The sequence below is a fragment of the Scyliorhinus canicula genome, chromosome 1 (assembly GCF_902713615.1).
Source record: "Scyliorhinus canicula chromosome 1, sScyCan1.1, whole genome shotgun sequence".
NCBI classification, from domain to species: Eukaryota; Metazoa; Chordata; class Chondrichthyes; order Carcharhiniformes; family Scyliorhinidae; genus Scyliorhinus; species Scyliorhinus canicula.
The window spans coordinates 234,707,896-234,735,331 of NC_052146.1; the positions used below are offsets into that span (position 1 = coordinate 234,707,896).

Genomic DNA, 27,436 nt, shown 5'->3' on the forward strand with positions numbered 1-27,436 from the left:
ACTTCAAGCAATTAATGCCTGTGGAATCCATTTTTTATTCAGTTATTTTGTTGTCCTTTTTTTATACTTAAAAAGCTCAGTGGTTTTGTTTAAATCCATGTTACACAGCATATCCCAAACAATACTGATGAAAAGGAGCAAAACATGAAGTGTGAGTTGGGGATGCCAAGCTATTTAATGGTTGCTGTGCCACTTTAAGGGTTAAAATACACATGGCCTTCAGAATCTACCACTCACAATAAAGCACACTAGACCTGGACTGGAATTGCACACATTGTCAATGTCAGGTTGCAGACAAAGGACGTTATGCAAGAATATTCCTTTTACTGGAAGCAAGGCCAGGCAGCAATTATTTATATATGGGGTTAAGGGTTACTCAAGGAAAAACAGTCAAAACGTCCCTGCTGAGACCAGTAGCTTTTCTGAAAGTATTCTTGAGAGGCTTCACATTTGGTGTTGTGTCAGGGGGAGTGGAAAGAATTAATTTGCATTTATATAGCATTGGACCGCCTCCCCAGGAAATCTCAAAGTTCAAAATATCAAATTAGTTATTTTTGATGTGCTGCCACTACCATTATGTAGGCAAATGAATGGGCCGAGTGACTGCTCAGATTAAACTGAATTGAGCTTTTGATTTCAGGAAATGTTTCTGAAAATTTCTGAACACCCTCCTTTCCTCCCTCGACAATGCTGCACATCAAACTGGAATTCATCTCAGGTTTCCAACCAGGTCATCGGAAGCACATCACTGTTTTTCTTAATCGCAGACCAAAAACAGCTCATCCCTACAGACTTCAGAAGGCATAGATATTGCTTGAAATTCTGTGCAGTAGTGCTGAGTTGAAGTACACAAGTCCCTGATTTCTATTGCCATAATTACCAATTACAAAGACATGTCACAGTGTCACAAATGAAATGGTGGAAACACAAAGTTTACAATCATCTCCACCAGATTAACTTCCATGTAATGAAGATGAAAATTTATCCCATGCGTTCATTGCTGATCTTCTATCAGTCACTTTGCCATTAAGTGGTGACAGCTTTATTCTGAGCTAGATTCTCACACAATGGTAACATAGATTGGAAATCCTTAGACCTGATAGAAGAACAAACTGCACTCAAATAAATGTTGTTGCTCCATAATGAAACTCTGCGCACAGAAAGAAAACTACAGTTGAAGGATAATTGCAATATAATAAACTTGAGATGCCTCCTTTTTTATCCATTCAGATATTTAATTTAGTTCTCCCCTTCATCAATGTTATTGGAGTGGATTGGTGAACTGGCTTAAATTAGGGTGGAAATTCCTTGTGTAAGGTCTCCACCCGTTGTTGCTTGGAACAGCTATTTTGATCGCCCAAATAAAATGCCTTCGTACAAAAGGTGCAGAAGTTTCACTTGATGGAAATCAGCACAGCACGACAAGAAATTACTGTTTCCAATTAGTTCCAGTTTGAAGTGGCAGTAATGAAGTAGGTACTACTTTCGTACAGGCCTGTGCATGAAGTTTGAAGGAGTTGTTTTGAGAATGCTTAGCATACAACCAAAGTCATGGTTCAACAAAGTGGGAAGAATCCATTTCTGGTATGCATAAAATGCCTATCCTACTTGATATAGAAATGTTGGGCTGGATTTTCATGGACACCAGACGTGGCATGAAAATAATGACAGAGCCCTGATTCTGGGATTTCTGACACCACTCCCAGTGTTTTTAATTTTCACCACGAGTTGTAAGCCCACATCCTGCACTCGCAAACTGGCTGGCTTACACTGCAGGAATAGTCCTCTGCAAATTTCATGAAGTCATGCTAGCTTTTAAAGGACTCGGTGTTCATCACACCTCAGAGGTGGTGTGAACCATACTCTGGATGAGGAAACCTTTTGAAAAGGAAGTTTAAAAAGTCTTACACATGCACCTTTGCTGCCCACCCTCCCATCCAGCCTCCATGGGCCTTCATATCTCCATGCCAAGCTAAAGAATTTCTGTGCCCATTCACCCACCATACTCTTTTTGTTGAACCAATGACAGTCAAGAACCTATAGCGACAATTGGATGCGTTAAAAAAAATTATTCATAGCTTTTCACTTTTCTTCCATCCCATAACTATGATCCAATAAAAAGTTCAATCATCCAGACCATTTAAAGTATCAAAACAGACTGTGTAAGAACTTGACACCTCTCTATCTTGTCCAATTGAGCATTCTGCGATTGACAGAATATATCGGAGACAGGAGCTGTCAATTGAGCAATGTTTTTTCTGAGGTGATGATGTTCAACACTCTAATGGATGTCTGACCTCTCAGCCAAAAAAGAGATTTGACAGTAACCCCCTCCAATTAGATTTTACTTGTTTCCCTGCTTTCAAACCTGTCATGGAGGAAGCAACAAATCTATCCCACTTGCTACAAACCTAATTACACTGAGGTGTGGAGGAAGCTGGCAGGCAAGCATTGTCAGTTTTGATAATGGTTCAAAGACTGAGTGAAAGGGTAAACAAAATAAGCTGGGCACTGTTAGGAAACTTTGGCAGATCAGGTACTGAGCATCACTGATATCTAAGACGTCCCAAAGTTCTTCTCCATGGCAACATGAATCACATAGGCCTTGAATCCAAATGGAAATGCTGAGTAATTAACCTTGAAACTCCAACTCTAGTTTGGAATTAAAGGGACAATTTAAAGCACAACTATTTAGAATTCAAACTTCTCAACACCTTTCTGGAAATTAGGAGACGCAAAATCCATTCACTTTTTTTATCAGAATCATAGAATTTGCACTGCAGAAGGAGGCCATTAGGCCCATTAAGTCTGCACCGGCTCTTGGAAAGAGCACCCTTCTTAAGCCCATGCCTCCACCCTATCCCTGTAACCCAGTAATCCCGCCTAACCTTTTTTTTGGACACTAAGGGCAATTTGTCATGGCCAATCCACCTAACCTGTACATCTTTGGACTGTGGGAGGAAATCGGAGCACCCGGAGGAAACCCATGCAGACACGGGGAGAACGTGCAGACTCCACATATTCTCTCATGGGATGTGGGCATCACTGGAAAGGCCAGCATTTGGTGGCCATCATAATTTTTCCATGGTAATTGCTCGATCGTTTCATAGGCTATGTGTCAACCACATTGTTATGGGTCTTGAGTCACATTTCAGCTAGACTAGACTGGGATCGCAGATTATTGACGCAGACTTCCTTTTTTACGACAATCAATAATAGTTTGATTGCGACCATTACTATGGCTCAACTAGTTTTCCATTCCATGTTATTATTAATTATTTAAATTTGAATTCCAGCAGCTGCTGTGGGATTTGAACCAGTATCCCCAGAGCATAAGTTTGGACCTCTGGAGTAATAGTCCAGTGACATCACCACTAGACCACCAACATCCTTAACAGTTAATACAGCTGTGGGCATTGTGTCCAAGTGTAAACACCCAGCACGATTGTCCCAGTCAAACTATCCAGGCCCCATTTAATCTCTAACAATCTAACCACCCAGACTTGCTGTCAGTCAGACTTCAGAACAGACCATATACCCTCCTTCATTTTACCTTACGTTGAAGACTCTGTCCCAAAGCATAACAATCTTATCAACCTTAAGTCGAGTTAATAAACACCAAGGCAAAAAAAAAACACTCATGGGGGTGGTATACAAAGCCCCAACCTTAGTGGCAATAGCATTAGGAAGTAAATCAGAGATGCATGTGATAAAGGAACATCTGTGATTGTGGGTGACATTAATCTGCATATAGATTGGGTAAGTCAAATTTGTCACAGTACAACAGAGGAGGAATTCCTGGAGTGTGTATGGGATGGTTTTCTGGACCAATATGTTGAGGAACCAACAAGGGAACAGGCCATCTTGGACTGCGTATTGTACAATGAGAAAGGATTAGTTGGCAATATAGTCGTGAGAAAACTCGATGAGTGACCATAAGGATGCTGAGGTAGTTGATTCTGAGACGATGGGCTGGATTCTCCACCCCGCCGCACCACATTTCTGTTTCACCCCATCGTCGGATGTTGCATTGCGTCAGCAAGTCAATGGAGTTTCCCCATTGTAGCCCCACGCCGTCGGGAAACCCCTGGGCTGCCGGCAAAATGGAGCATCCCAATGGCGGAGAATCCAGCCCAAGGTTCCTGAATTGAAATAAAGGTAACTAGGATGGTACGAGGCATAAGCTGGCTATGATGGACTGGGAAGCATTGCTGAAAGGAAGGACAGCGGACAGGCAATGACAGGCATTCAAGGAATGAATAGGTGAACTCATCCCCTTGACTTGGCATCAATTTCAAACTAACACCTTTTATCTTAATTTATTTCCACGTGAGTCACACAGAAAATGTGCTTATGTCTGTGTAGCTATTTTTTGCTGGAACAGGACGCAAATCTGTCGCCAGTGCCTGCGCTTGAGGGGCGCCATTGCGCAGAAATCAAGGCTGACCAGGAAACTAACCTGCACTTACCATCTGCCACAGCCATATCGGAAGGATTTACAGATTGTTAGTCAACTTGTTTGGCTGCATTATGAGTGCTTTTTCCTTGGCTATCAAGTCCTTAGTGCAGTGTTTCAAACTTTCTTTCCGGGGATCCATTTTTACCAACTGGCCAACCATCGGGACCCACGCCGGCCTATCTTCGCAACCCACAGCGGTCAACCTTCGCGGCCCACGCCGGCTGACCTTCACGACCCACCATTTTCTCTTACCTTGTTTGCTGCTGACAAAATGGAGGAATCGCAATCACGCCCAAAGCGTGTGATGTCAATGTTTGGGGGGAGGGGCGTGACCTGCTCTCTGCCTCCCCATAAGGGTCTGGTTTAGCTCACTGGGCTAAATCGCTGGCTTTTAAAGCAGACCAAGCAGGCCAGCAGCTCGGTTCGATTCCCGTACCAGCCTCCCCGGACAGGCGCCGGAATGTGGCGACTAGGGGCTTTTCACATTAACTTCATTGAAGCCTACTCGTGACAATAAGCGATTTTCATTCAGCCAGGGAGATTGCATAGAATTTTTAAAAAAATCTTCTTTGTCTCAGATTGCACAAATTCGCGGGCAACAGCCGCAGCAGCCGGCTTCTTTTTCACATTTCACAAGTTCGGGAGGAGGGGGTTTATTTGAGAAAATTTTACAGGACAAAAATGCAGAAAGTGAACATGTTTTCATCCTCTAGAAATTGGAGGTTCACCCACATTTCACCTATACATTACAATTAAAAATGTAAAAAACTAAAAGACACTTAAAAACCAATTAATTGATAAAACTTCCAAATATGACCTGCAGGCACTTTGTTTTGGAATGATTAAAAATCAAGATTTATAAAGTTGACATCTCTTGGTCAAAGTTACAGCTGCGGTAAAACCATCGTTGGATCACTCGCCATTCTTGGAGTAAGAGACTTCCACTTCATCAGCATCAAAGTTCAGAAAGCAATCAATCACATTATTCTCCCCAAACTTTTTGCAGCTGGCTTTTAACAATGCCGGCTGCGAATGGCCTTCAAAAAGGTGCGACCAGATTTTTAAAAATGCGGCCGCAATGCGCGTGCATGCCCGCTCACCGGTGCACATGAGCAGAGTTTTGCGCTTGCGCACCGATGAGCAAGCATGCATGCGCAGTGCGACCGCATATTTTTTTCTATGTTCGTGGCCAATTTGAAGGCCGCTTGCAGCCAGCATTATTATAAGTCGGCTGCTGTGGCTGTTGCACGCGGATTTGCGCGATCGGGAGCGCCGCACGGACGGCTCCGAGATCCTTCCGACATCCTTCGCGCCCCCGACTTTGACAATGCCTGCTGTCGTGAACCTTCAACTTGAAGCTTCTGGCTCAGAAGCAGGGACACTATCCAGTGCACCACAGGACCTCCTCAAACTAACGCTCAGAAAAGTGAAATGCATGGTCACAGAGATCATTAAGGTATTTGTGGTCAGCAGTGAGTGCCATCCATTGCCAATGACTGCAAAATCTGAGCAATTATTCATGGTTCTGTCTACCCGCTCAGGTGGGCATTAAAAATAAATCATGTTGCCTTATTCAAAGGGCACCAGGGATCTCCCTAATGTCCTCCTCAATATTTAGTCTTCAACCAACATTATAAAACAGATTGTGTTGGATTTTGCAGTCAGCAACAAATAATGGTGCTCACTGCTGACCTCCAAGAAAGCAGTCCACGTAGATTTAGTAATTTCTCTATTTTTCACCGTTCCTGATGGCAGCTTGAATAAGGCACCAAACCAAGGAGATGTCTTGCCGTACAGCAGCAGACATGTCAGCAAGGGGTAAGCAGCCAATCCCATTAAACTATTCACACAGAACAATCCGAGAAGCAAAATGCACTTACTATCCTTCACTTTTAATTTAAATTTTCAGAAAGCAAAATCAAGCATAATGATTGGATTGGCATAGAAACTAAAATGAAGATAAACAAAAGCATTTTTTTAAATAATCATGATGAAATTTGACATTCCACCAATGTAAACTTACCTTCTTAAGCTAGGTGAATGTTCAGCAGGAATTATGAACTTAAAATGTTGTCATTAACCCAGTTATACTCATTCAACAAAGTAGAATTTTTTCAAGTGCTGTCACAGCGAGAACTAGAGGAAATTCTCATCAATTCAATTGACTTCCCATTGATTACAAACTTGGGGTGCCTCAGCAGTGCACCCTCCAGAGAATTGTGGAATCACTGTCAGTAACATCTGGATTTTTGCCATATTCTACAACCGCGTAGACTCCATAATTGCTGTCAGTTTTGTTTTCCAATTTAGCATGGCCAAAACACCTACCCTGCATATCTTTGGGCTGTGGGGGTGAGACCCACGCAGACACAGGGAGAATGTGCAAACTCCACAAGGACAGTGACCTGGGGTTCGGATCGAATGGCGCTGTGAGGCAGCAGTGCTAACCACTGCACCACCTTGCTGCCCAGCCGTCAGTTTCAGTGAAGTAATGATGTTGACTACTGTCAGTATTTGCTGTCATTACTTTGATAAGGACACGGGGAGCCCGAGTAAAATAAGAAACAAAGTTTATTTTGTTGCAGCATGGTTGCGCAGTCGTTATCACAGCTGCCTCATGGCACCGAGGTACCAGGTTCGAGCCCAGCTATGGCCCAATGCCCGTGTGGAGTTTGCATATTCTCCCCGTGTTTGCGTGGGTTTCGCCCCCACTCCCAAAGATGTGCAGGCTAGGTGTATTGACCAGGCTAAATTGCCCCTTAATTGAAAAAAATGATTGGGTACTCTAACTTCATATATAAAAAGAAGAGAACGATATGTACACTACCAGGTAGACCCCTACCAGGATCTTCCTCTGGTCGATGTCTTACTGACAGACCTTTAACACAATGATTAACGAGATACCCGCCCCTAGTGAGGGAGCTCGTACTCCGCAAGCAGCACGGCGGGGGGACAAGGATTCCAACCCTGTAGGTCCTGTGCGGAATATTAATAATAATAATAATTGTTTATTGTAACAAGTAGGCTTCAATGAAGCTACTGTGAAAAGCCCCTAGTCACCACATTCTGGCACCTGTTTGGGGAGGCCAGTACAGGAATTGAACCCGCGCTGCTGGCATTGTTCTGCATTATAAGCCAGCTGTTTAGCCTACTGTGCTAAACCAGCCCCATGTTCAACCAGTCCCATATTACAATTACCACCACAAAACCTGGGTCATTTATTGAGCCATTGTCTTATTGCTGTGTGCAAAATGGCTGTCATGTTTCTTACACCACAACAATGACGACACTGCAAAAGTACTTTGTTGGCTGTAAAGTACTTTGGGACAGACATCCTGAGATTGTGAAAGGCCTTGTACAAATATACTTTACTTTCTTTTTTCCCTTAATTTCCAGAGCCAAATCATGCAGAGCTGGGAGTTCAGAGGTAGCCTTTGGGTTGCATGTTCCTGCTCTTTCTGGGAGTGTCAACCTGAAAATTTATGTCAGCGTTGTTTCTGGTATTTTTGTCAGAGTCATGCGTCTTCTACCAAAATCAACCACTGTAGACAGGATAATTGAAATACCACGAAGCAGATTCCAAAAGCAAGACAGCCCATAGGCAGCCCACAGACCTTCCCAAAGATGTCATTAAAGCACTAAATTCATTTGTGACACTAAGTTCTTGAGAGTGCTGAAGAATGTCTCCAAATGGATATTTAAAAAATACCATCACTTACTATCTCCAGTTGTTTGGAAGTGCTAAGAGAATGTCACTTCCCAGCTGGAATGGACAAGGATATGGACCCACCTGGGGTAATATTCGGTTTTCTTCTTCAAGTTGCTTCACTCTGGTCTCCAGCTGTTTGACATAAACGAGTGCAGGCTCTGAAACAAAAAATAAACAATCACATTCCATTAATTCAAAGAAGCATTTAGATGACAACCGCTTCCTTTCAGCGCCTTCCAAAAAAATTACAACTCCAAGATAATGCCTCAAGGCAGCTCCTATCACTGGAGGTTACATGAATCTTTAAATACTTTTAAAATTAATAGAGCTAATGACTGTGTTGAATCTCACAATAATTGCAAAGTTTAATATGCAGTATGGATTTTGAAATGTTTCTTTGTAGCCCTGGAAACCCAAAGGACGTGCTGAAAGAAAGAAAAAAAATGCGAAACTCAGCTAAGAATATAATTCATGAAAATGACTAAATAACTGTCCCAAGTCCTTTGGCAATGTCTGAATGAAATTATATGACTTGCATAAATTTTTGATCTTTACAGCAGGCGCTAAAAATAACTCCCTTGTTCAACTATTTGTGTCATTGGGCTGAAATGAAAACTGTATTTACAGTTAATGGATTTTTGATAAGCTATTTTTCAAGACTGCACAGCTATTATCTAACTAGCATCATGTACTGTATAACACAAAAGCCGAGGTACAAAAGTGACAGTAAGACAGTTCAGACAGAACATCAGCAACTCACAGCTAAATATTACATCAAACAAATGTTGCCTGGGCTTGAAAATTGTGACAATAGAAGAGATTAGATTGGCTAGTGTTGGACTGGATTCTCAGTCAACCCAGCTCATTTCTCAGTGGTGCACCATTTGCTGGTGGCAGAGTTCTGTCTTCCAGCCGCTTGTCAATGGGATTTTCCAATCAAGCCACCCGACGCTGCAGGGAGACCCATGGACGGGGGTGCGCTGCCAGCTGGAAAATTGAATCACAACAAGCGGAGAATTCTAGCCAATACTTTCCTTAGAGGAAGCTCAGGAGTGACCTAATTGAGGTGCACAAAATTATGAGGGATCGAGACAGGGCAGAGGAAAAACTTGTTCTCCCGAGTGAAGGATCGATTACCAGGAGTGCATAGATTTAAGTTGACTGGTAGAAGGATTGGAGGGGACACGAGGAAACACTTTTTCACCCAGAGGGCGGTGGGCGCAGACACGATGGGCTGAATGGTCTCTTCCTGCACCATAACATTTCTATAGTACTAAATAGGAATGAATTTCTGGAACACATTGGCCACAATTCTTGACCGTTGGGATTCTCTGTTCCCGTCGGAGTGCATCCCCACCCACAAGTCTCCCAGCGGCATGGGGTGGCTTCAATGGGAAATCCCACTGACAAGCAGCAGGAGGAGTGAACTCCCCCCACCAGTGAACAGCGTACTGCCAAGTACTGCTAAGGGGGCAGCACGGTAGCACAAGTGGATAGCACTATGGCTTCACAGCGCCAGGGTCCCAGGTTCAATTCCCTACTGGGTCACTGTGTGGAGTCTGCACATTTTCCCCGTGTCTGCGTGGGTTTCCTCCGGGTGCTCCGGTTTCCTCCCACAGTCCAAAGGTGTGCAGGTTAGGTGGATTGGCCATGCTAAATTGCCCTTAGTGTCCAAAAAGGTCAGGAGGGGTTATTTGTTTACAGGGATAGGGTGGAATTGAGGGCTTAATGTGGGTCGGTGCAGACTTGATGGGCCGAATGGCCTCCTTCTGCACTGTATGTTCTATGTTCTATACAGGTGGCTGGGGGCAATAAAGAATGCAGGCCCATTATTAATTTTGGAATTTGAAAATTATTGTAAACTTGAACAGTAGCCGATAGCATGGAATAATGTACAGACGGAAACAAATTCCAAAGCTACAATCTAACCAGGGATTTATGATGGTGTTACAAACTATCATAAAGGATTATATATATATTCGTGACTTCATTCCTTCATACTGTTCTTTGCAAAATTGTCTAACTTTCTTGGAGAAAAGCCTGGAAGCTGCATGAAATGAAATGAATATTGCTTATTGTCACAAGTAGGCTTCAAATGCAGTTACTGTGAAAAGGCCCTCGTCACCACCTGCTGGCCTTGGTCTGCTTTACAAGCCAGCTATTTAGCCCACTGTGCTAAACCAGCCCCTAAGAAAAGAGAAACAACAACAGCTAGCAGTCGCCTTTTATTTCATGGCAGAATATAATGCTCCCTAAAGATGGGTTCGGAGTTGGGGGTTGGGACGGTAAGGTAACATTGCATGGACAGAATTCCCCTGGGACCCCACCCTCCCCAATCCAGATACAATTCCGCGGTTGGACATGCAGGGGCTCAGGTGGGAAACTCGCCTTTTACCTATTAAGGCCTTTGAGTGGCCGTTTTACGGGTACTTAAGGGCCTTTTCCCGCCCAGTCTCAGTTTGTAGGCTAGTGGTAGTGGGTGCGAGTAAGGGATGGAACAGAAAAATAAGCTTTTCTCCATCTTGGGTGGGAAGCGGGGAGGTGATTGCGCCTCAATCTGAAGGCCCTTTCAGATTTAGGGCGCTCTCCCCTCTGGGAACTTGGAACTCCGGCCCTTCCTCACCCCGCAGCCTCTGTACTCCTCAAGACATCTCCTACCATCCTGCCCCCAGGACTTACCTTGAGAACAGTCCAGAGACCTGGGGCGGAATTCTTCGACCCCCCAGGGGGTCAGAGAATCACCCGGGGCCGGCGTCAATCCCGCCCCCTCCGTGGCCGGAATTCTCCGCCACCCGGGAATTGGCGGGAGCGGGAATCGCGCCGCGCCGGTCGGCGGGCCCCCCACGGCGATTCTCCGGCCCACGATGGGCCAAAGTCCCGCCGCAGGCAGACCTTTCCTGCCGGCGGGAATCAAAGCACGTCTGGTGCTGGCGGGATTGGCGGCGCGGGCGGGCGGCGGAGTCCTGGGGGAGCGCGGGGTGATCTGGCCCCCGGGGGTGCCCCCACGATGTCCTGGCCCGCGATCGGGGCCCACCGATCATCGGGCGGGACTGTGCCGTGGGGGCACTCTTTTTCTTCCGCCTCCACCACGGTCTCCACTCTGGTGGACGTGGAAGAGACCCCCTTCCCCGCGCTGGGATGACGTCTGCAGCCGCTGATGCTCCGGCGCATGCGCGGACGTTCGGCCCAGGCTGACGGGGCGCCAAAGGCCGTTCGCGCCAGCCGGCGGAGCGGAAACCACTCCGGCGCGGGCCAAGCCCCTAATGGTGCTGAATTCTCCGCACCTTTGGGGAGGCCCGACGCCGGAGTGGTTCTCGCCACTCCACAATGCCAGGACCCCCTCCCCGTCGGATAGGGGAGAATCCCGGTCCTAATTCTACACAGAGGGCTGCTGTACCTTTCCTAGCCAGTGCAGTGCTGTGCCTGATGGGTCGGAGAGCTGTCAGCCAAGATTTTTACAGGTGGGACCTCCTCCCAAAGGTAGATGGAAGCCACTCCCACTACTAATTAATGCTTAAGCGAAGGTTTAATAGCAGTGGGATTCCGAGAGTCAGCGATAACAGATTATGCGTTGACTCTCAGGATGTTAAAATTCTACCCATGACACTAATGAACACAAATTCTCAAAATATTCCTAAAAACTGCTGCAAAATCAGATAATAAATGTATATGCTTGCACCACCCTCCTGAGGCTGGAAAGAGGAAAAAGCAATTGTTTTCATACGAAATATCTGTCATTTCTCTCTGAAGAAATGCTTATTGACAAAACCATCATCAGTGAAACCAATTGAAGAGGCCAGATGCTCGAGATGCAAAGTAATGAGCCTGTAATTTGTTATAGCTAAATGGAAGATAAAATCAAGTGCCAATTACGGAAGAAAGAGTCCAGACAATCAGAGCAAGTGGATGCCCCCGTGAGTACTAAAATACTTTGCATGTGTTTCTCAATAGATATGCAGTTGCTTTAATTGGATTCTACACAAAGCTTGAGAGTGTATGTCAGCGAAGAAACATTTAACATATTTGCACAATAATCATATAACAATTCTCTGTTGTAATCTCTGGAAAGCACGGTAAACATGATTTTGAAACATTTCCTTTGGTGGTAGCTTGGGTTTGGTTTTGTGGGAAATCCTTACATATTTGCATCTGGATAACTGAAAAACTTTGGGCGCGATTCAATGGACTAACTTAATCCCGTTTTTTGAGGAGCTGACAAAGATGATTAATGAGGGGAGGGTGGTGGATGTTGTTTACATGGACTTCAGTAAAGCCATTGACAAGGTGCCTCATGGCAGACTGGTACAAAAGGTGGAGTCACATGGGATCAGAGGTGGTAAGATGGATACAGAACTGGCTCAGTCACAGAAAACAAAGGATAGCAGTGGAAGGGTGTTTTTCTGAATGGAAGGTTGTGATTAGTGGTGTTCCACTTATTTCTGTGCCGGGGCCTCTGTTACTTGTGGTGTACATAAATGATTTGGAGGAAAATGTAGCTGGTCTGATTAGTAAGTTCGCGGATGACACCAAGGTTGGTGGAGTGAGGGCAGCACGGTGGCCTAGTGGTTAGCACAACTGCCTCACGGCGCTGAGGTCCCAGGTTCGATCCCGGCTCTGGGTCACGGTCCGTGTGGAGTTTGCACATTCTCCCCGTGTCTGCGTGGGTTTCGCCCCCACAACCCAAAACATGTGCAGGGTAGGTGGATTGGCCACACTAAATTGCCCCTTAATTGGAAAAAATAATTGGGTAATCTAAATTTTTTTTAAAAAGGTTGGTGGAGTGGCAGATAGTGTTGAGGATTATCAGAAGATACAGCAGGACATAGATAGGTTGGAGACTTGGGCAGAGAAAGGTCAAATGGAGTTTAATCCGGACAAATGTGAGCTAATGCATTTTGGTACATCTAGAGGGAAAATATACCGTAAATGGTAAAACTCTTAGGAATATAGAAAGTCAGAGAGATCTGGGCGTGCGGGTTCACAGATCTTTGAAGGTGGCAACACACGTGGACAAGGTAGTCAAGAAAGCATACAGAATGCTTGCCTTCATTGGACGGGGCATCAAGTATAAAAACTGGCAAGTCATGCTACAGTTGTACCGAACCTTGGTAAGGCTGCACTTGGAATATTGTGCACAATTCTGGTCGCCACACTACCAGAAAGATGTGGAGGCTTTGGAGAGTGTGCAGAGGAGATTGTTAGCTATGTGGAGAGGCTGAATAGACTCGGACTGTTTTCATCAGAAAGACTGAGGTTGAGGGATGACTTGATAGAGGTTTACAAGATTATGCGCGGCATGGATAGAGTGGATGGGCAGGCACTCATTCCCAAGGTGGAGGGGTCAGTCACCAGGGTGCATAGTTTTAAGGTCCGTGGGGCAAAGTTTAGAGGAGATGTGCGAGGCAGGTTTTTTACGCAGAGGGTGGTGAGTGCCTGGAACGTGTTGCCAGGGGAGGTTGTGGAAGCAGGTACATTAACGGCGTTTAAAAGGCATCTTGACAAACTCATGGATAGGATGGGAATAGAGGGATACGGCACAAGGAAGTGCTGAGGGTTTTTGCAACGGTTGGTATCATGACCGGTACAGGCTTGGAGGGCCGAAAGGCCTGTTCCTGTGCTGTATTGTTCTTTGTTCTAAATCATAGAATCATAGAAACCCTACAGTGCAGAGGAGGCTATTCGACCCATCGAGTCTGCACTGACCCTCCGAAAGAGCCTTCTACCCAGGCCTACAGCCTCTCCCCATATCGCCATCTAACCTTTGGACACTAAGGGGCAATTTAGCATGGCCAATACACCTAACATGAACATCTTTGGACTCTGGGAGAAAACCGGAGCACCCGGAGGGAGCCCATGCAAACACAGGGAGTAAGTGTGAACACCACACAGATAGTGATTCAAGGCTGAAATTGAACCTGTGTCCCTGACGCTGTGAGATTCACCACTGTGCCACTGCTGAATGACGCATTTAATGGGGTGTTTCTTGGCATCTGCAGAGCTGAGAAACATCCCGCTATCCAACTTTGTCATTCTTTTGGCCTTGGGGAGTCTCTCCCCGCCGAGGCCGCACTTAGACGGATTTACTGCTGGTGAGCCGAAGGATCCTAACTAATTGGGGTGCCATTTTGTCCGGCAGCCCTGATCCTTCCCCCAATCATTCAGGACCCTCCCCCCGTTTTTCTAAGCCCCACGCCCCCTCACCTGCCCAACCTTGCCGAGGACTCCGGGAACCCCCCTCACGCCTTCCCCTCTACTTGGTGAGGCCCCCTCTCCTCCCCCCAGGCCCGGGCCTGATCCCTGGCAGTGCCAACCTGGCACTTGGGCACCGTGCAACTGCCAGCATGACATCCTGGCAGTGCCCCTGTCACCCCGGGAGTGTCGGGCTGGCAGTGCCAATGTGCCCAGGGGGCCCCTAATGGCCTGGAAGAGGCCCCCCCCCTCCCCCAGGTACCGTTACGCATGGTCTACGTTATTGTGGGCCAGTAGTAAATGACACCCTGGCAAGGTTTCCCAGACGCGGCCATTGACATTTAAATAAGCGGGATGTCGCCAAGCAGAGCGAGGCAGACGACTTGCAATGGGCGTGGCTTGGTCCCCAATTTGGGGCTCATGTGTGATTCACCCGTTGTGTTCGGATCTGCGCCGGATGCAACAGCGTCGCTAATTCGCATCCTTTGTTTCAATTATAAAAATGTTATATGTATTATAACATTGTCCTGTGTGCTAATAAAATTATACATTGTTGAAGAAGTAATAGATGCACAAAACCGGGACGAAGTCTGATCATTTGCTGATCTGCCGTGAGAGAGTCATTCCTGGTAGAATCACAACAGTTCACACTGCGCAGCTGAAGCCGCTGAATGGATTGTTAACCTCGATATCAAACTATAACTGCTTCCCCAGCCATACAATTTTATTTTTTAAATTGCTGATCACTTGAGATCAAGTACTGGATGCTCAGTTGTATCTTGATCTTGGTTGACTGACAGTTCTTTGTTCCGTGGCCTGTGAACTGGGATAAATATTGCAGGAGATATTTGTTAGCTCAGATTGTTTGTGAAATTGAATTCAATGACGTTGACCTCGCAAGCAAGTCACCTACATATAGCATTACATCCGTAAAATATTTTTATCTGTGAGTCCTACAAGTTATTGGACTCTGTAAGAGATCGGTCTAGAAAGGCATGTTAATTCTTGTGGTATGCTTTTATCTTTGTTGTTTTCTAGTATTGTGCCACTGCTAATTTGAATATCTTTCTATTGCTGTGCATGATCTCATGTAAATACATCTGATTGATAAATCTGTGTGAATAAAAGAGTGTGATAGCACATTCAATGTTGTCTTTCAGAGCAGAAATGAAGGGAACAGAATGCGGTTTGGAAATATATCGCTATGGGTGCTATTGTCGCTGGGGCCAAACCCTGGAACTAACTCCCTAACAGCACTGTAGGTGTATCTACACCATATGGACTGCAGCAGTTCAAGAAGACAACTCATCGCCACTTCTCAAGACTAATCAGACTTAGCAATAAATGCTGACCGAACGAGCGATGCACACACCCTTCGAACAAGTACAAAATTAAGGTATAAAGCCATGCTAAATGGAAGTACTAAATGTTCACCTGTTAATGTCACTAACAGTAATTTCTAAACTTCTAGATATCAATCACAAAAAGCTAATGAACAATTTGCAAAGTGATGCACCATCGATTGCACGTGAGGCGAGTGATTTACCAAAGTCAGGCTTTAATTAACTAGAACACAGCCTGGCGATCGTCTACAGTGGAAAGGGCCGATCGTCAGGCTTCTGAGCATTTATACCTCGTTGATAGAGGCGTGGTTAACTCAGCCTCTCGGCCAATCGGTCGAGAGGCACATGACCGACCAGGGCCAATGGTAAGCCGACGTTCTGGCCCAATGGCAGACGAGTATGCAGATCATATCATCACACAAAGTAAATCATTTGGACAGGACTAATAATTTGCAGATTAACTCCTAATATCTCCATGTTCTGTTCAACAAATTCAACTGAACATATTGGGTTCAGCACTGAAATAGACCAATATAATTTGACTAAGTAGAATAATTGTACTTCCTTCAATTGATTACAGAAACTGACTGGACTCTTCAACTCACCAGTCCACATTCGAGAAACCGCAACAATGGCTTGCTTTGTTTTAAAGAACGAAAGAGTTTACATTTATGTAGGACCTTTCGCACCCTCTGGTTTTTCCAATTACTTCACAGCATTATACAATTTGACATCATGCCAAGTCTTTCTTTTGGCAGCATGAATCCCGACCAGGTTGGAACTCACTTCCAACTCTCATTTCCTCCTGACTCCTGTCCGTAACCTGTTATTGATCTACACTGGCTACATCTGTCCCTCAGTTGAATATGCTGTGCCTGTGTGGCACCCTAGCCTCACACGCATAGAAATAGACCAGATCAGATATTCACAGGAAAGTGGAACGTGATTGATCTCAGGTCCTCACTACCAGTTGACCAACAGTGAACGACATGGCATATAGCTCTAAAACCAACAAACAAAAAGAGTTTACTTGTACTAAGTTCAGACAATCCCTTTGTGGTAAACCACTGTTACACCTGTATTAGGTGATGTAAGGTAGGACCTGTATTAGAAGTTCACCGGTAGCCCCTGCCTGCTGGCTCCCCCCAGGAAGAGGAGTATAAATATGCGTGTCCTCTATTCAACTGCCATTTCACCAGCTGCTGTAGGAGGCCATGCATCTTACTGCAATAAAACCACAGTTGTACCCAATCTGAGTCTTTGTACAATTGAACGTGCATCAATTTATTGCAGGAAGATTTTCTGCAAGATGGACCTCTGAATCAAACCAGATTGCTTGCAGCTGGATACTGCAATCGACCGATGCCAGAAGAGACTTTAATCACTGGCTAGTTTGCTTCGAGGCTTACATAAACTCAGCGACCAACACACCGACGGATGCTCAGAAGATACAGATCCTGTACTCAAGATTGAGCTCTAGCGTGTTTCCGCTGATCCAGGACACCACGACCTACGCAGACACCATGGTGCTCCTCAAAGAGAACTACGCGCAGAAAGCGAACTCACTCTTTGGCAGGCACATACTCGCCGCTCGCTCTCAACTCCCTGGTGAGTCCATTGAAGACTTCTGGCGGGCCCTAATCCCATTCGTCCGGGACTGCGACTGTCAGGCCTTCACGGCCACCGAACATTCTAATCTCCTCCTGCGCGATGCTTTTGTAACGCGGATTAGGTTGGACCTCATCCGCCAAAGACTGCTTGAAGGGGCCATGCTCGACCTAGTGGTGACTAAAAAGCTAGTGCTCTCCTTGACGGTCGCCTCACTTAACGCTCAGGCCTACCGCTCCGGCCGCACGGCCCACCTCTCCTATCCCTCATGGACCCCGCTAACGGCCGCCCCAGCCGGGGCCTTACCCAGCCAATACGCCTGTGCCACAAGCCAATCCGCGCACCGCGGGGGTCCCCATGTTACTTCTGCGGCCAATAGAAGCACCCTTGCCAAATCTGCCCAGCTCGCACAGCCATTTGCAAGGCTTGAAGCAAAAAGGGCCACTTCGCCGCAGTGTGCCAGGCCCGCGCAGTCGCCGCGATCGCACCCTCACCCCTGACACACGCACAATGGGCGCCGCCATCTTCGTCCGGGACCATGTGCGACCAGTGGGTGACGCCATCTTCACCCCACGAGGCTGTGATCGGCCAGTGGGCGCCGCCTTTTTCACCCCCCGGGGCCACGCACTGAGAGTGGGCGCCGCCATCTTCCCCCCTCAGTCCACGTGCGGCCCATCGCCGCCGCCATCTTGTTCAGCTCCAGCAACGTGCGGCCCATGGGCGTGCCATTTTGTCCCCCGCAGGATCTTCAGTCGCCGCCATCTTGTCTTCCCTATGGGGCATGGACGCTGACGACATTCCACGACCGGGGCCCCCCATGCTCTCCGTCTTCTGACACCAGTGACGATCAACTGCAGCTCGCCTCGATGATGCTCGACCAGTCTCGGCCACACAATCTGGCCACCGCCTCTACTGCAGTGAAAATCAACGACCACGTGACCTCTTCCCTGCTGGACTCGGGGAGCACCGAAAGCTTCATCCATTCGGATACGGTAAGGCGCTGCTCCCTCACGGTCTAACCCGCCAACCAAAAAACCTCCCTGGCTTCCGGATCCCATTCCGTCCTAATCCAGGGGTTCTGCACCGTCACTCCCACGGTCCAGGGCGTAGAATTCAGCAGCTTCCGCCTCTACGTCCTCCCTAATCTCTGCGCTACACTATTACTAGGACTGGATCTCCAGTGCAACCTTCAGTGCCTAACCCTCAAATTCAGCGGGCCCTTACCACCCCTCACTGTGTGCGGCCTCGCGACCCTAAAGTTCGATCCGCCCTCCCTCTTTGCCAATCTAACTTTGGATTGCAAACCCGTTGCCACCAGGAGCAGATGGTACAGCACCCAGGACAAGACCTTCATCAGGTCCAAGGTCCACCGGCTGCTTCGGGAGGGTATCATCGAGGCCAGCAACAGTCCCTGGAGAGCTCAAGTGGTAGTCGTTAAAACTGGGGAGAAGTATAGAATGGTCGTTGACTACAGCCAGACCATCAATCGGTACACGCAGCTCGACGCGTACCCCCTCCCATGCATATCTGATAAGGTCAATCTGATTGCGCAGTACTGGGTCTTCTCGACGATTGACCTAAAATTCGCTTACCACCAGCTCCCCATTCGTAAATCGGACCGTCCATACACTGCCTTCGAAGCGGACAGTCGTCTCTATCACTTCCTCAGGGTTCCCTTCGGCGTCACTAACGGGGTTTCGGTCTTCCAAAGGGAGATGGACCGAATGGTCGACCGGTACGGTTTGCGGGCCACTTTTCCGTACCTAGACAACGCCACCATCTGCGGCCATGATCAGCAGGACCATGATGCCAACCTTGCTAAATTCCTCCGCACCGCCACTCTCCTCAACCTCACCTACAATAAGGAGAAGTGTGTGTTTAGCACTTAGCCATCCTCGGCTATGTGGTCTAGAACGGAGTTCTGGGGCACGATCCCGACCGCATGCGCCCCCTCATGGGACTCCCCCTTCCCCACTGCCCCAAGGCCCTCAAACACTGCCTGGAGTTCTTTTCGTACTACGCTCAGTGGGTCCCAAACTACGCGGACAAGGCCTGCCACTCATTCAGTCCACCCATTTTTCCCTTACGGCCGAGACGCAACAGGCCTTCGCCCGCATCAGAGCAGACATAGCCAAGGCCGGGATGCACGCAGTAGACGAGACACTGCCCTTCCAAATAGAAAGCAACGCATCAGACGTCGAACTTGCCGCCACCCTCAATCAGGCAGGCAGACCCGTGGCATTCTTTTCCCGCACCCTTCATGCCTCAGAAATTCAGCACTCGTCCGTCGAAAAGGAGGCCCAAGCTATCATTGAAGCTGTGCGGCATTAGAGGCATCACCTGTCCGGCAGGAGATTCACTCTCCTCACTGACCAACGGTCGGTAGCCTTCATGTTCAACAGCACGCAGCAGGGCAAGATCAAGAATGATAAAATCTTGCAGTGGAGGATCGAGCTCTCCACCTATAATTACGAGATCTTGTATCGCCCCAGCAAACTCAACGAGCCCCCAGACGCCCTATCCCGAGGTACATGTGCCAGCGCACAAGTAGACTGACTCCGGGCCTTGCACGACAGCCTTTGTCACCCAGGAGTCACACAGTTGTACCATCTTGTCAAGGCTCGCAATCTGCCCTACTCCGTCGAGGATGTACGGACAGTCACCAGGGACTGCCAGGTCTGTGCGGAGTGCAAGCCGCACTTCTACCGGCCGGACCGAGTGCGCCTGGTGAAGGCCTCCCACCCCTTTGAACGCCTCAGCGTGGATTTCAAAGGGCCCTCCCCTTCACCGACTGAAACACGTATATTCTCAGTGTGGTTGATGAATACTCCAGATTCCCCTTCGCCATCCCATGCCCCGATATGACGTCTGCCACCGTCATCAAGGCCCTCAACACAATCTTCACTCTGTTCGGTTTCCCCACCTACATCCACAGTCACAGGGGATCCTCATTCATGAGTGATGAGCTGCATCCGTTCCTGCTCAGCAGGGGTATCGCCTCCAGCAGGACGACCAGCTACAACCCCCAGGGAAACGGGCAGGTAGAGAGGGAGAACGGGGCGGTTTGGAGGGCCGTCCAGCTGGCCCTACGGTCCAGGAACCTCCCAGCCTCTCGCTGGCAGGAGGTTCTCCCTGATGCACTTCACTCCATCCGGTCACTACTGTGCACCGCTACGAATAACACACCCCATAAACGTCTTTTTGCCTTCCCCAGTAAGTCCACATCTGGTGTGTCGCTCCCGACTTGGCTCACACCTCCAGGACCGGTCCTGCTCCGTAGACACGTATGACTCCACAAGGCGGACCCGTTGGTGGACAGGGTACAATTGCTCGATGCCAACCCCCAGTATGTGGCGTACCCCGATGGCCGGCAAGATACTGTCTCCCTCAGGGACCTGGCACCAGCAGGTTCCACCCATTCACACTTACCCGGCCAGGCGCCATTCTCCCCTCCCCCGGAGCTTCCGGGTCCATCCCTCCTCCCACTGCCCACGCAAGAGGATGAAGAGGATTTTGGCATGCTCCCGGAGTCACCCGAGATCAGGCCGGCACCGACGTCGCCAGCATCGACATCGCCGCCACCGCTGCGCCGCTCCCAGCGGAACGTCAAGGCACCTGACCGGTTGAACCTCTAACTGGTACCGGACTTTCAAAAGACATTTTTTTCCCCTCTTCTTTTCTAATAAAACACTGTACATAATTTTCACTACTGTATAAAGCTCTACACCACCCCCGCCGGATTCATTTTTAACAGGGGGTGAATGTGGGAAACACCTGTATTAGGTGATGTAAGGTAGGACCTGTACTACAGGTTCGCCGGTAGCCCCTGCCTGCTGGCTCCGCCCAGGAAGAGGAGTATAAATATGCATGTCCTCTATTCAACTGCCCTTTCGCCAGCTGCTGTGGGAGGCCACGTATCTTACTACAATAAAGCCACAGTTGTACCCAATCTGAGTCTTTGTACAATTGATCGTGTATCACCCTTCTACAACATAAAGGTTTTCAGAACTGGTTGGCTGCACCATGTTCACAGCTATCAAGGCAACACAAAATCTTGACTGCATTCAATGACATAAGGTGCAAAATGTAAGCTACTGATGTTGCCATATTTCGTACATGGTTCAGAACTTCAATTAAGTTTTTAAATTATGAAACATGTATGTAGTTCTGTGCCTGTAATGTAGGAATGGTGAATAGGTTTGTAATTTTAATTCAATGTTATCCTCCCTTTATTTTTCCTTCACCATTTCTCTGTTACTGGCTGAATTTATTTGTCTATTTTTGTTACTGCATAATTGTAAAATGTTTGAATGTTTTTAACCTTATTGCTGAGTCTATTTACGAATTGTTCAAGGTATGTCACACTGCAATTCAACATTCAGCTGCGAATATATTGCTTCAAAAAAATACCACTATTATTACAGTATACCAAACTGACACATGGAAACATTAATATAATTTGGGATATGCATCCTCTCAACAGATTTTTTTTTGAAGCTACCAGATGTATGAAAGAACCAATTTGTTTCAGGAATATAATAGGTACTTGGATATTTTATGAAAAGGACTTGGAGAGGGAATTTCAAGGCGCACACTAAAGCAAACGTAGGCCCAGATTTTCACCCCTTAGGTCAGATGCACAGACATGGCAGAATCCCTGGCTTTGCCAACCTTACCTTTAAAAGTGGCTTCCTGCAGGTCGGATTTTTATTTTGGGGTGTATGAACTTGATAGGAAGTCTAGCCTGCCACCCCTGGGCCCAGTAAGGAGGTTGTCGGCTACAGAGGTAGGCCGGTCAAAAGGGCTGCCTCTGTGTTCCAACACTGCGTTGAATTTAATTTAAAAACAAAAAAACAGCCATGTAGCCATCACCCCTTGCCTGCATCTGTCCCAACCTGTGCCACGTCATGCCCCCACCCATGGCCCCTCATACCCCCCGTGTTCCCATTTCCTCATGGTCATTTATAGCCCCTATACCAACTTAGTACCAACTCATGCCAATCCATGCTACCCCATCCATCACCCTTTGCCCGTAACTGCTCCATGCCAACTCTCTGGCATCCTTTGGCAGCCCCTTGACAGCTTGACAGTCCTTTCACGGTTCCTTAGCAGCTTGAAGGTGAAACTATTTTTTATGCACAAACGTATTTACTTTTAACAATCCTAAAGGGTGCTTTAGCTCATCCAAAGGATGCCTTTCCCCACCCAAAGGTGTCTGAGGGCAAGATCTAAAGAGGTACCTTACCATGCAAAGTGGTATCCCAACTATACAAACAAAGCCATCAAGTTCTGGCCTTCTCCTACCGGATCTAATCGGCACACTCCATGTTTCACACCTATCGCCGATCAAATCCCACTTCAATGGAGGTAGCTATCGATTTAAATGGTTGACCAGCTGCATCCATAAACTGTGCGCATACAATCCGCAGCTCCCCGCCCCCCAAAATAATGGAAAATGCTGTGTTCGAGGGCGGTACTTTGAATTTCCAGCCATGTCCAGGATTCTCTCCACGACGAAAAGATCTGGGCCAAAGGCTTTGCTACAGCAGCCAAGGGAATGTCACATGCCAGCCACAGTATTATCATGTGAATCTTCATTTCATTAGCGGGAGAAGAGTTGATGAAAAGCAACGCAGATTGGCTCTCTTTTCAGTGAGTTTCTAAGTTCTCTCCTAACAGATTTCAAAAGGGAGAACTGTGATCAAGTCAGCTGAGATCTCGGGAAAATCTCAATGTTTCTGTAATGGTGGTGGGTATTTGGCAGGAGGGGATTTCCAACCACAACTTTTCTTCATTTTGATCGGCCTTTTTCTGAGAGGTAAAGACAGAGGATTTTCTTCTGACGTCTTTGGGTAATTTGCTGCCTATAATAATATGCAAGTTCATATTTGGGTGGATATACAACACAGCTGGCCTAATTTCTGGTGCTAAATATTGGGTGTGGAATCAGAACAGCTGCCAACTGAATTTTCCTTCCTTAGTCATGTACATGGCCAGACTGCACCAATTTAACAGCAGAAAAATAAGGAAATTCAGCTATCCGATATTCATTAAATGTATTGCCTGCAAACATATTTGCAAAAAATGCAGGTCATGAAAATGAAAATGAAAAATGAAAATCGCTTATTGTCACGAGTAGACTTCAATGAAGTTACTGTGAAAAGCCCCTAGTCGCCACATTCAGGCGCCTGTCCGGGGAGGCTGGTACGGGAATCGAACCGTGCTGCTGGCCTGCTTGGTCTGCTTTAAAAGCCAGCGGTTTAGCCTGGTGAGCTAAACCAGCCTCATAACAACTGGAACTCAGTTCCGAAGAAGGGTCACATTGCACTCGAAATGTTAACTGAGCAGGTGGTGTCAGACCTGTTGTGTTATGTACTCTGGTATAACACAGGCTGCAACTGGATGCAGCCTTAACCAAAAGATACTCCAGACCTTGAAGTTAGTTCAGTCTGATTTATTGAACCAGTAGCACAGTTAGCACAGTTCTCTATGAGTTCAACTCTCTGCTAACCTAAGTGTGGTTACTCTTTCTGACTGAACCAGACTAGTTCTTAGTCACGTGCCGGAGGTGTAATACTGTAAATACACCCTGACTCACTCTGTAGTTGTTCATCAGTGGAAAGAGGTGGAGTGTGAGTGCCTCGTGCCTTTTATAGTGAGATACCACCCCTGGGTGTCCTGCCTGCTCATTGGTCATGTCCTCTGTGTTCATTAGCTGCCTGTCTGTGCCTGTCTGTATATCATTTTCTGCATGTCTGCATATCATGACATCCCTGAGTTGAGAGAGGTCAGGGCAGAAGAATCCTTGAAAAAAACTGGCAGACCTTGACATAATGGAAAGATTTGCCTTTATAGAAATCTTTCCAAAAGCTGAGAAATTGCGGCCGTAACTCCACTTTCCTGCCTGGTTTCAAATACTTTCACAAGAATATAAGAACTAGGAGCAAATCAGCCGCTCGAGCCCACTCCACCATTCAATATGATCATGGCTGATCTCCTCTCGGTCTTAACTCTACTTTCCTGCCCTTTCTCCATAACCTTTCAACCAATATTAATTACAAATCTGTCTATCTCCTCAAATTATTCAAAGTCCCGGCATCCACTCCCTCTAGGATAATGAGTTCCATAGATTTACGACCTTTTGAGAGAAGTCATTTCTCTTCATCCCTGTTTTAAATCAGCTACCCCTTATCCTAAAACTATGACCCACTTATTCCAGATTTCCCCACAAGAGGAAGCATCCGCTCCATGTCCACTTTGTCAATACCTGTTATCATCTTGTATACCTCAATTAGATCTCTTCTCATTCTTCTAAACTGGAGAGAGGAGAGGACTAAACTGCTCAATCTCTCTTCATAAGACAAACCCCTCTTCTCTGAAATCAATCTAATGAACCTCCTCTGAAATGCCTCTAATGCAATTATATCCCTCCTCAAGTAAAGGGACTTAAGTGTGGCTGAACCAGACTAGCTCTGAGCCACGTGCTGGAGGTGCGATACTGTAAATACACCCTGACTCACTCTGTAGATGTTCATCAGTGGAAAGAGGTGGAGTCTGAGTGCCTCGTGCCTTTTATAGTGAGATACCACCCCTGAGTGTCCTGCCTGCACATGATCATATCTTGTTCTCTGTGTTCATTAGCTGCCTGTCTGTGCCTGTCTGTATATCATTATCTGCATGTCTGCATATCATAAGACCTGCTGAGTTTTTCTAGCCGTTGCATCACCAGTGCTTTCAAAAGATTTAGCTATGTTTTGTACTCGATGCCTTTATTAATAAAATTAACAATCCTTCAGAACAGCCTTCTCAATTTATCCTGCCATTTTCAAATATTTGTGTTTGTGATGCACGATCAATTACACAAAGACGAGATTTGGATGCAATTAAGGCTTTAATACACCAAGATGTGTGGCCTCCTACAGCAGCTGGCGAAATGGCTGCTGTACGGGGAGCACACATATTTATACTCTGCCTACTGGGTGGAGCCAGCAGGCAGGGAACTACCCCCGTACCTGTAGTACAGGGCCTTACCACAAATCACCTAATATATACATCAGTGGCGACTACCACAGTTCGTACACCAGCCAGTTTCTCAGTTCCTTTAACCTCTCCCCCACCAAACCAAATTTAAATATTTACTTTATATTGCCTCTCCTTATTCTTCCCACCAAAATGTATCACTTCACACCTCTCTGTGTTAAAAGTGATCTGCCATGTATCTGCCCATTCCGCCAATCTGTCAATGCTCTCTTTAAGTCCATTACAATTCTTCTCACTTCTGTGCATTCCTGAGTTTTGTGTCTTTTGCAAACTCGAAAATTATACCCCCTGTCACCAAGATCAGTTCATTAATACATCAAACAGAACAGTGGTCCTCATGTTAACACCAAATACAGCACATCCCCATTTGTCTGAAAAATAACCACAACTATTTTCTGCCCCTTGGCCAATGTTGTTTTCATGAAGGCCTATCCCATTAATTCCATGGGCTTTAAGCCAGTTGAGTTAATTGTGGCTTATTGAAAGTTCATGTACGTAAGGCCAACTATACTATCCTTATCAACCGTCTTCATTACTTCATTAAAGAACTTAAGAAAATTAGTCAGAAGCAATCTGTCTTTTACAAATCCACGGTGACCATCATTCGGTCACCATTATTTTTGCAAGCGCAATTCGTTTTTTTCTTGACTATTGTCTTTAAAAACTTCTGCAGCATCACCATCAGACTGTGCGATCTGTAGTTGTCAGGTTTTGAAAAGTTATTGTTAAGAATTTAACTCAGTTAATGAAAGGGTTAAAATACTAACTCCATGTAATTCCACAAAAAAAATCTTTGCCAAGGGCAGAAAGAGACAAAATCACATGTAAAATGTAAAGGCCTTGAGAAAGCATTCCGCTGCTTTTTCCAGACAGGACCTTGAGAATATTCACCTAAAGCTGCTATCAGAAAAAAAAGATAGTTTTGATCTGTCAAGAATTCTCTCAAAGAGCCTCAGAGTATGTCAGGCAGTGATTGTGTGATTGTAAAATTGACTAAGGTTTGCACGGAGTTCAGATCCGCAAGGCTGAAGTAGGGTTGAGGTTCTGATGAGATCTCCCTGTCGCTGATACAAAGAGGGCAGGGCTTACTACTGTTCACGCTAATGGGAAATTCTGATCCCACGCTGGTGCACGGTTTACAGTGACGAGGGGTGCAATCATTGGGAAATCCCGTTGACAGCGGCAGGACGGTCGATCCTGCTGGCGGGTTGCCTCCGCCGCCAAAAAGCACGTGGCGGGGTGATCGGTAAATCTTACCCATAAACTCCGATTTATATGCTGATAGTAAGAATAAACCCGCATGTAGGTTTGTTTGAAGATTTTGCATGAATTTCTAAGTGGGTTTGTAGTTTGTATTTACTTTTACGGCTCCAGATCCTCCAAAGGCATCAAAGGCTACAGGGCACGGTACGCAGCATCTCTGATGTGCATCCTGGGGACGCACCTAGACATAGCAGTAGACCACGGAGGATCAAGAAGAGTGAGTGGCACTGAATTGGCACTAGTGAGGTAACTATCCAAAGCTAGGAGAGTAGAAATCGGTTTTATTTAAATATTCACCATTAAGACATTTCGGGCAGGATTCTCCGCCCCCCACAACGGGTTGGAGAATAGCGGGAGGGCCTTCCCGACATTTTTCCCAACCTCCCGCTATTCTCACCCCTCACGGCCGCCCCACGACATGAATCGCTGCTCGCCGATTTTTTACGGTGAACAGCGATTCTCCCCTATCCGATGGGCCGAGTTCCCAGGACTTTACGGCCGTTTTCACGAACGCAAACACACCTGCTCTCACCATTCGTGAAAACGGCCGCAAAGTGCCGTTCTGGAGAACCATGGCACCGATTGGCATGGCCGCACCACGGCCGTGCCAAGGGTGGCATGGGCCCGCGATCAGTGGGCACCGATCGCAGGCAGCGGGTCCGAAACCCGCGCACTCTTTGTTCCTCCGCCGCCCCGCTGGATCAGTCCGCGGGGTGGCTGAGGGGCATAACGGCCCGCGCATGCGCGGGTTTGACGCATATGCGTGATGACATCACCCGCGCATGCGCGGGTTGGAGCCGTCCAATCCGCGCATGCGCGGCTGAC

At 46.9% G+C, this 27,436-nt stretch overlaps 1 protein-coding gene across 2 annotated transcripts in view; it reads right to left on the reverse strand.

The window, feature by feature from the left end:
- Positions 1–27,436, reverse strand: part of ccdc85a (coiled-coil domain containing 85A) — a 942,586-nt gene that overhangs the window by 333,923 nt on the left and 581,227 nt on the right. For both annotated transcript variants that reach the window (XM_038809420.1, XM_038809411.1), the window contains exon 2: positions 8,250–8,326. In XM_038809420.1, coding sequence (XP_038665348.1) covers positions 8,250–8,326 — 77 coding nt within the window. The remainder of the gene's footprint in view (positions 1–8,249; positions 8,327–27,436) is intronic.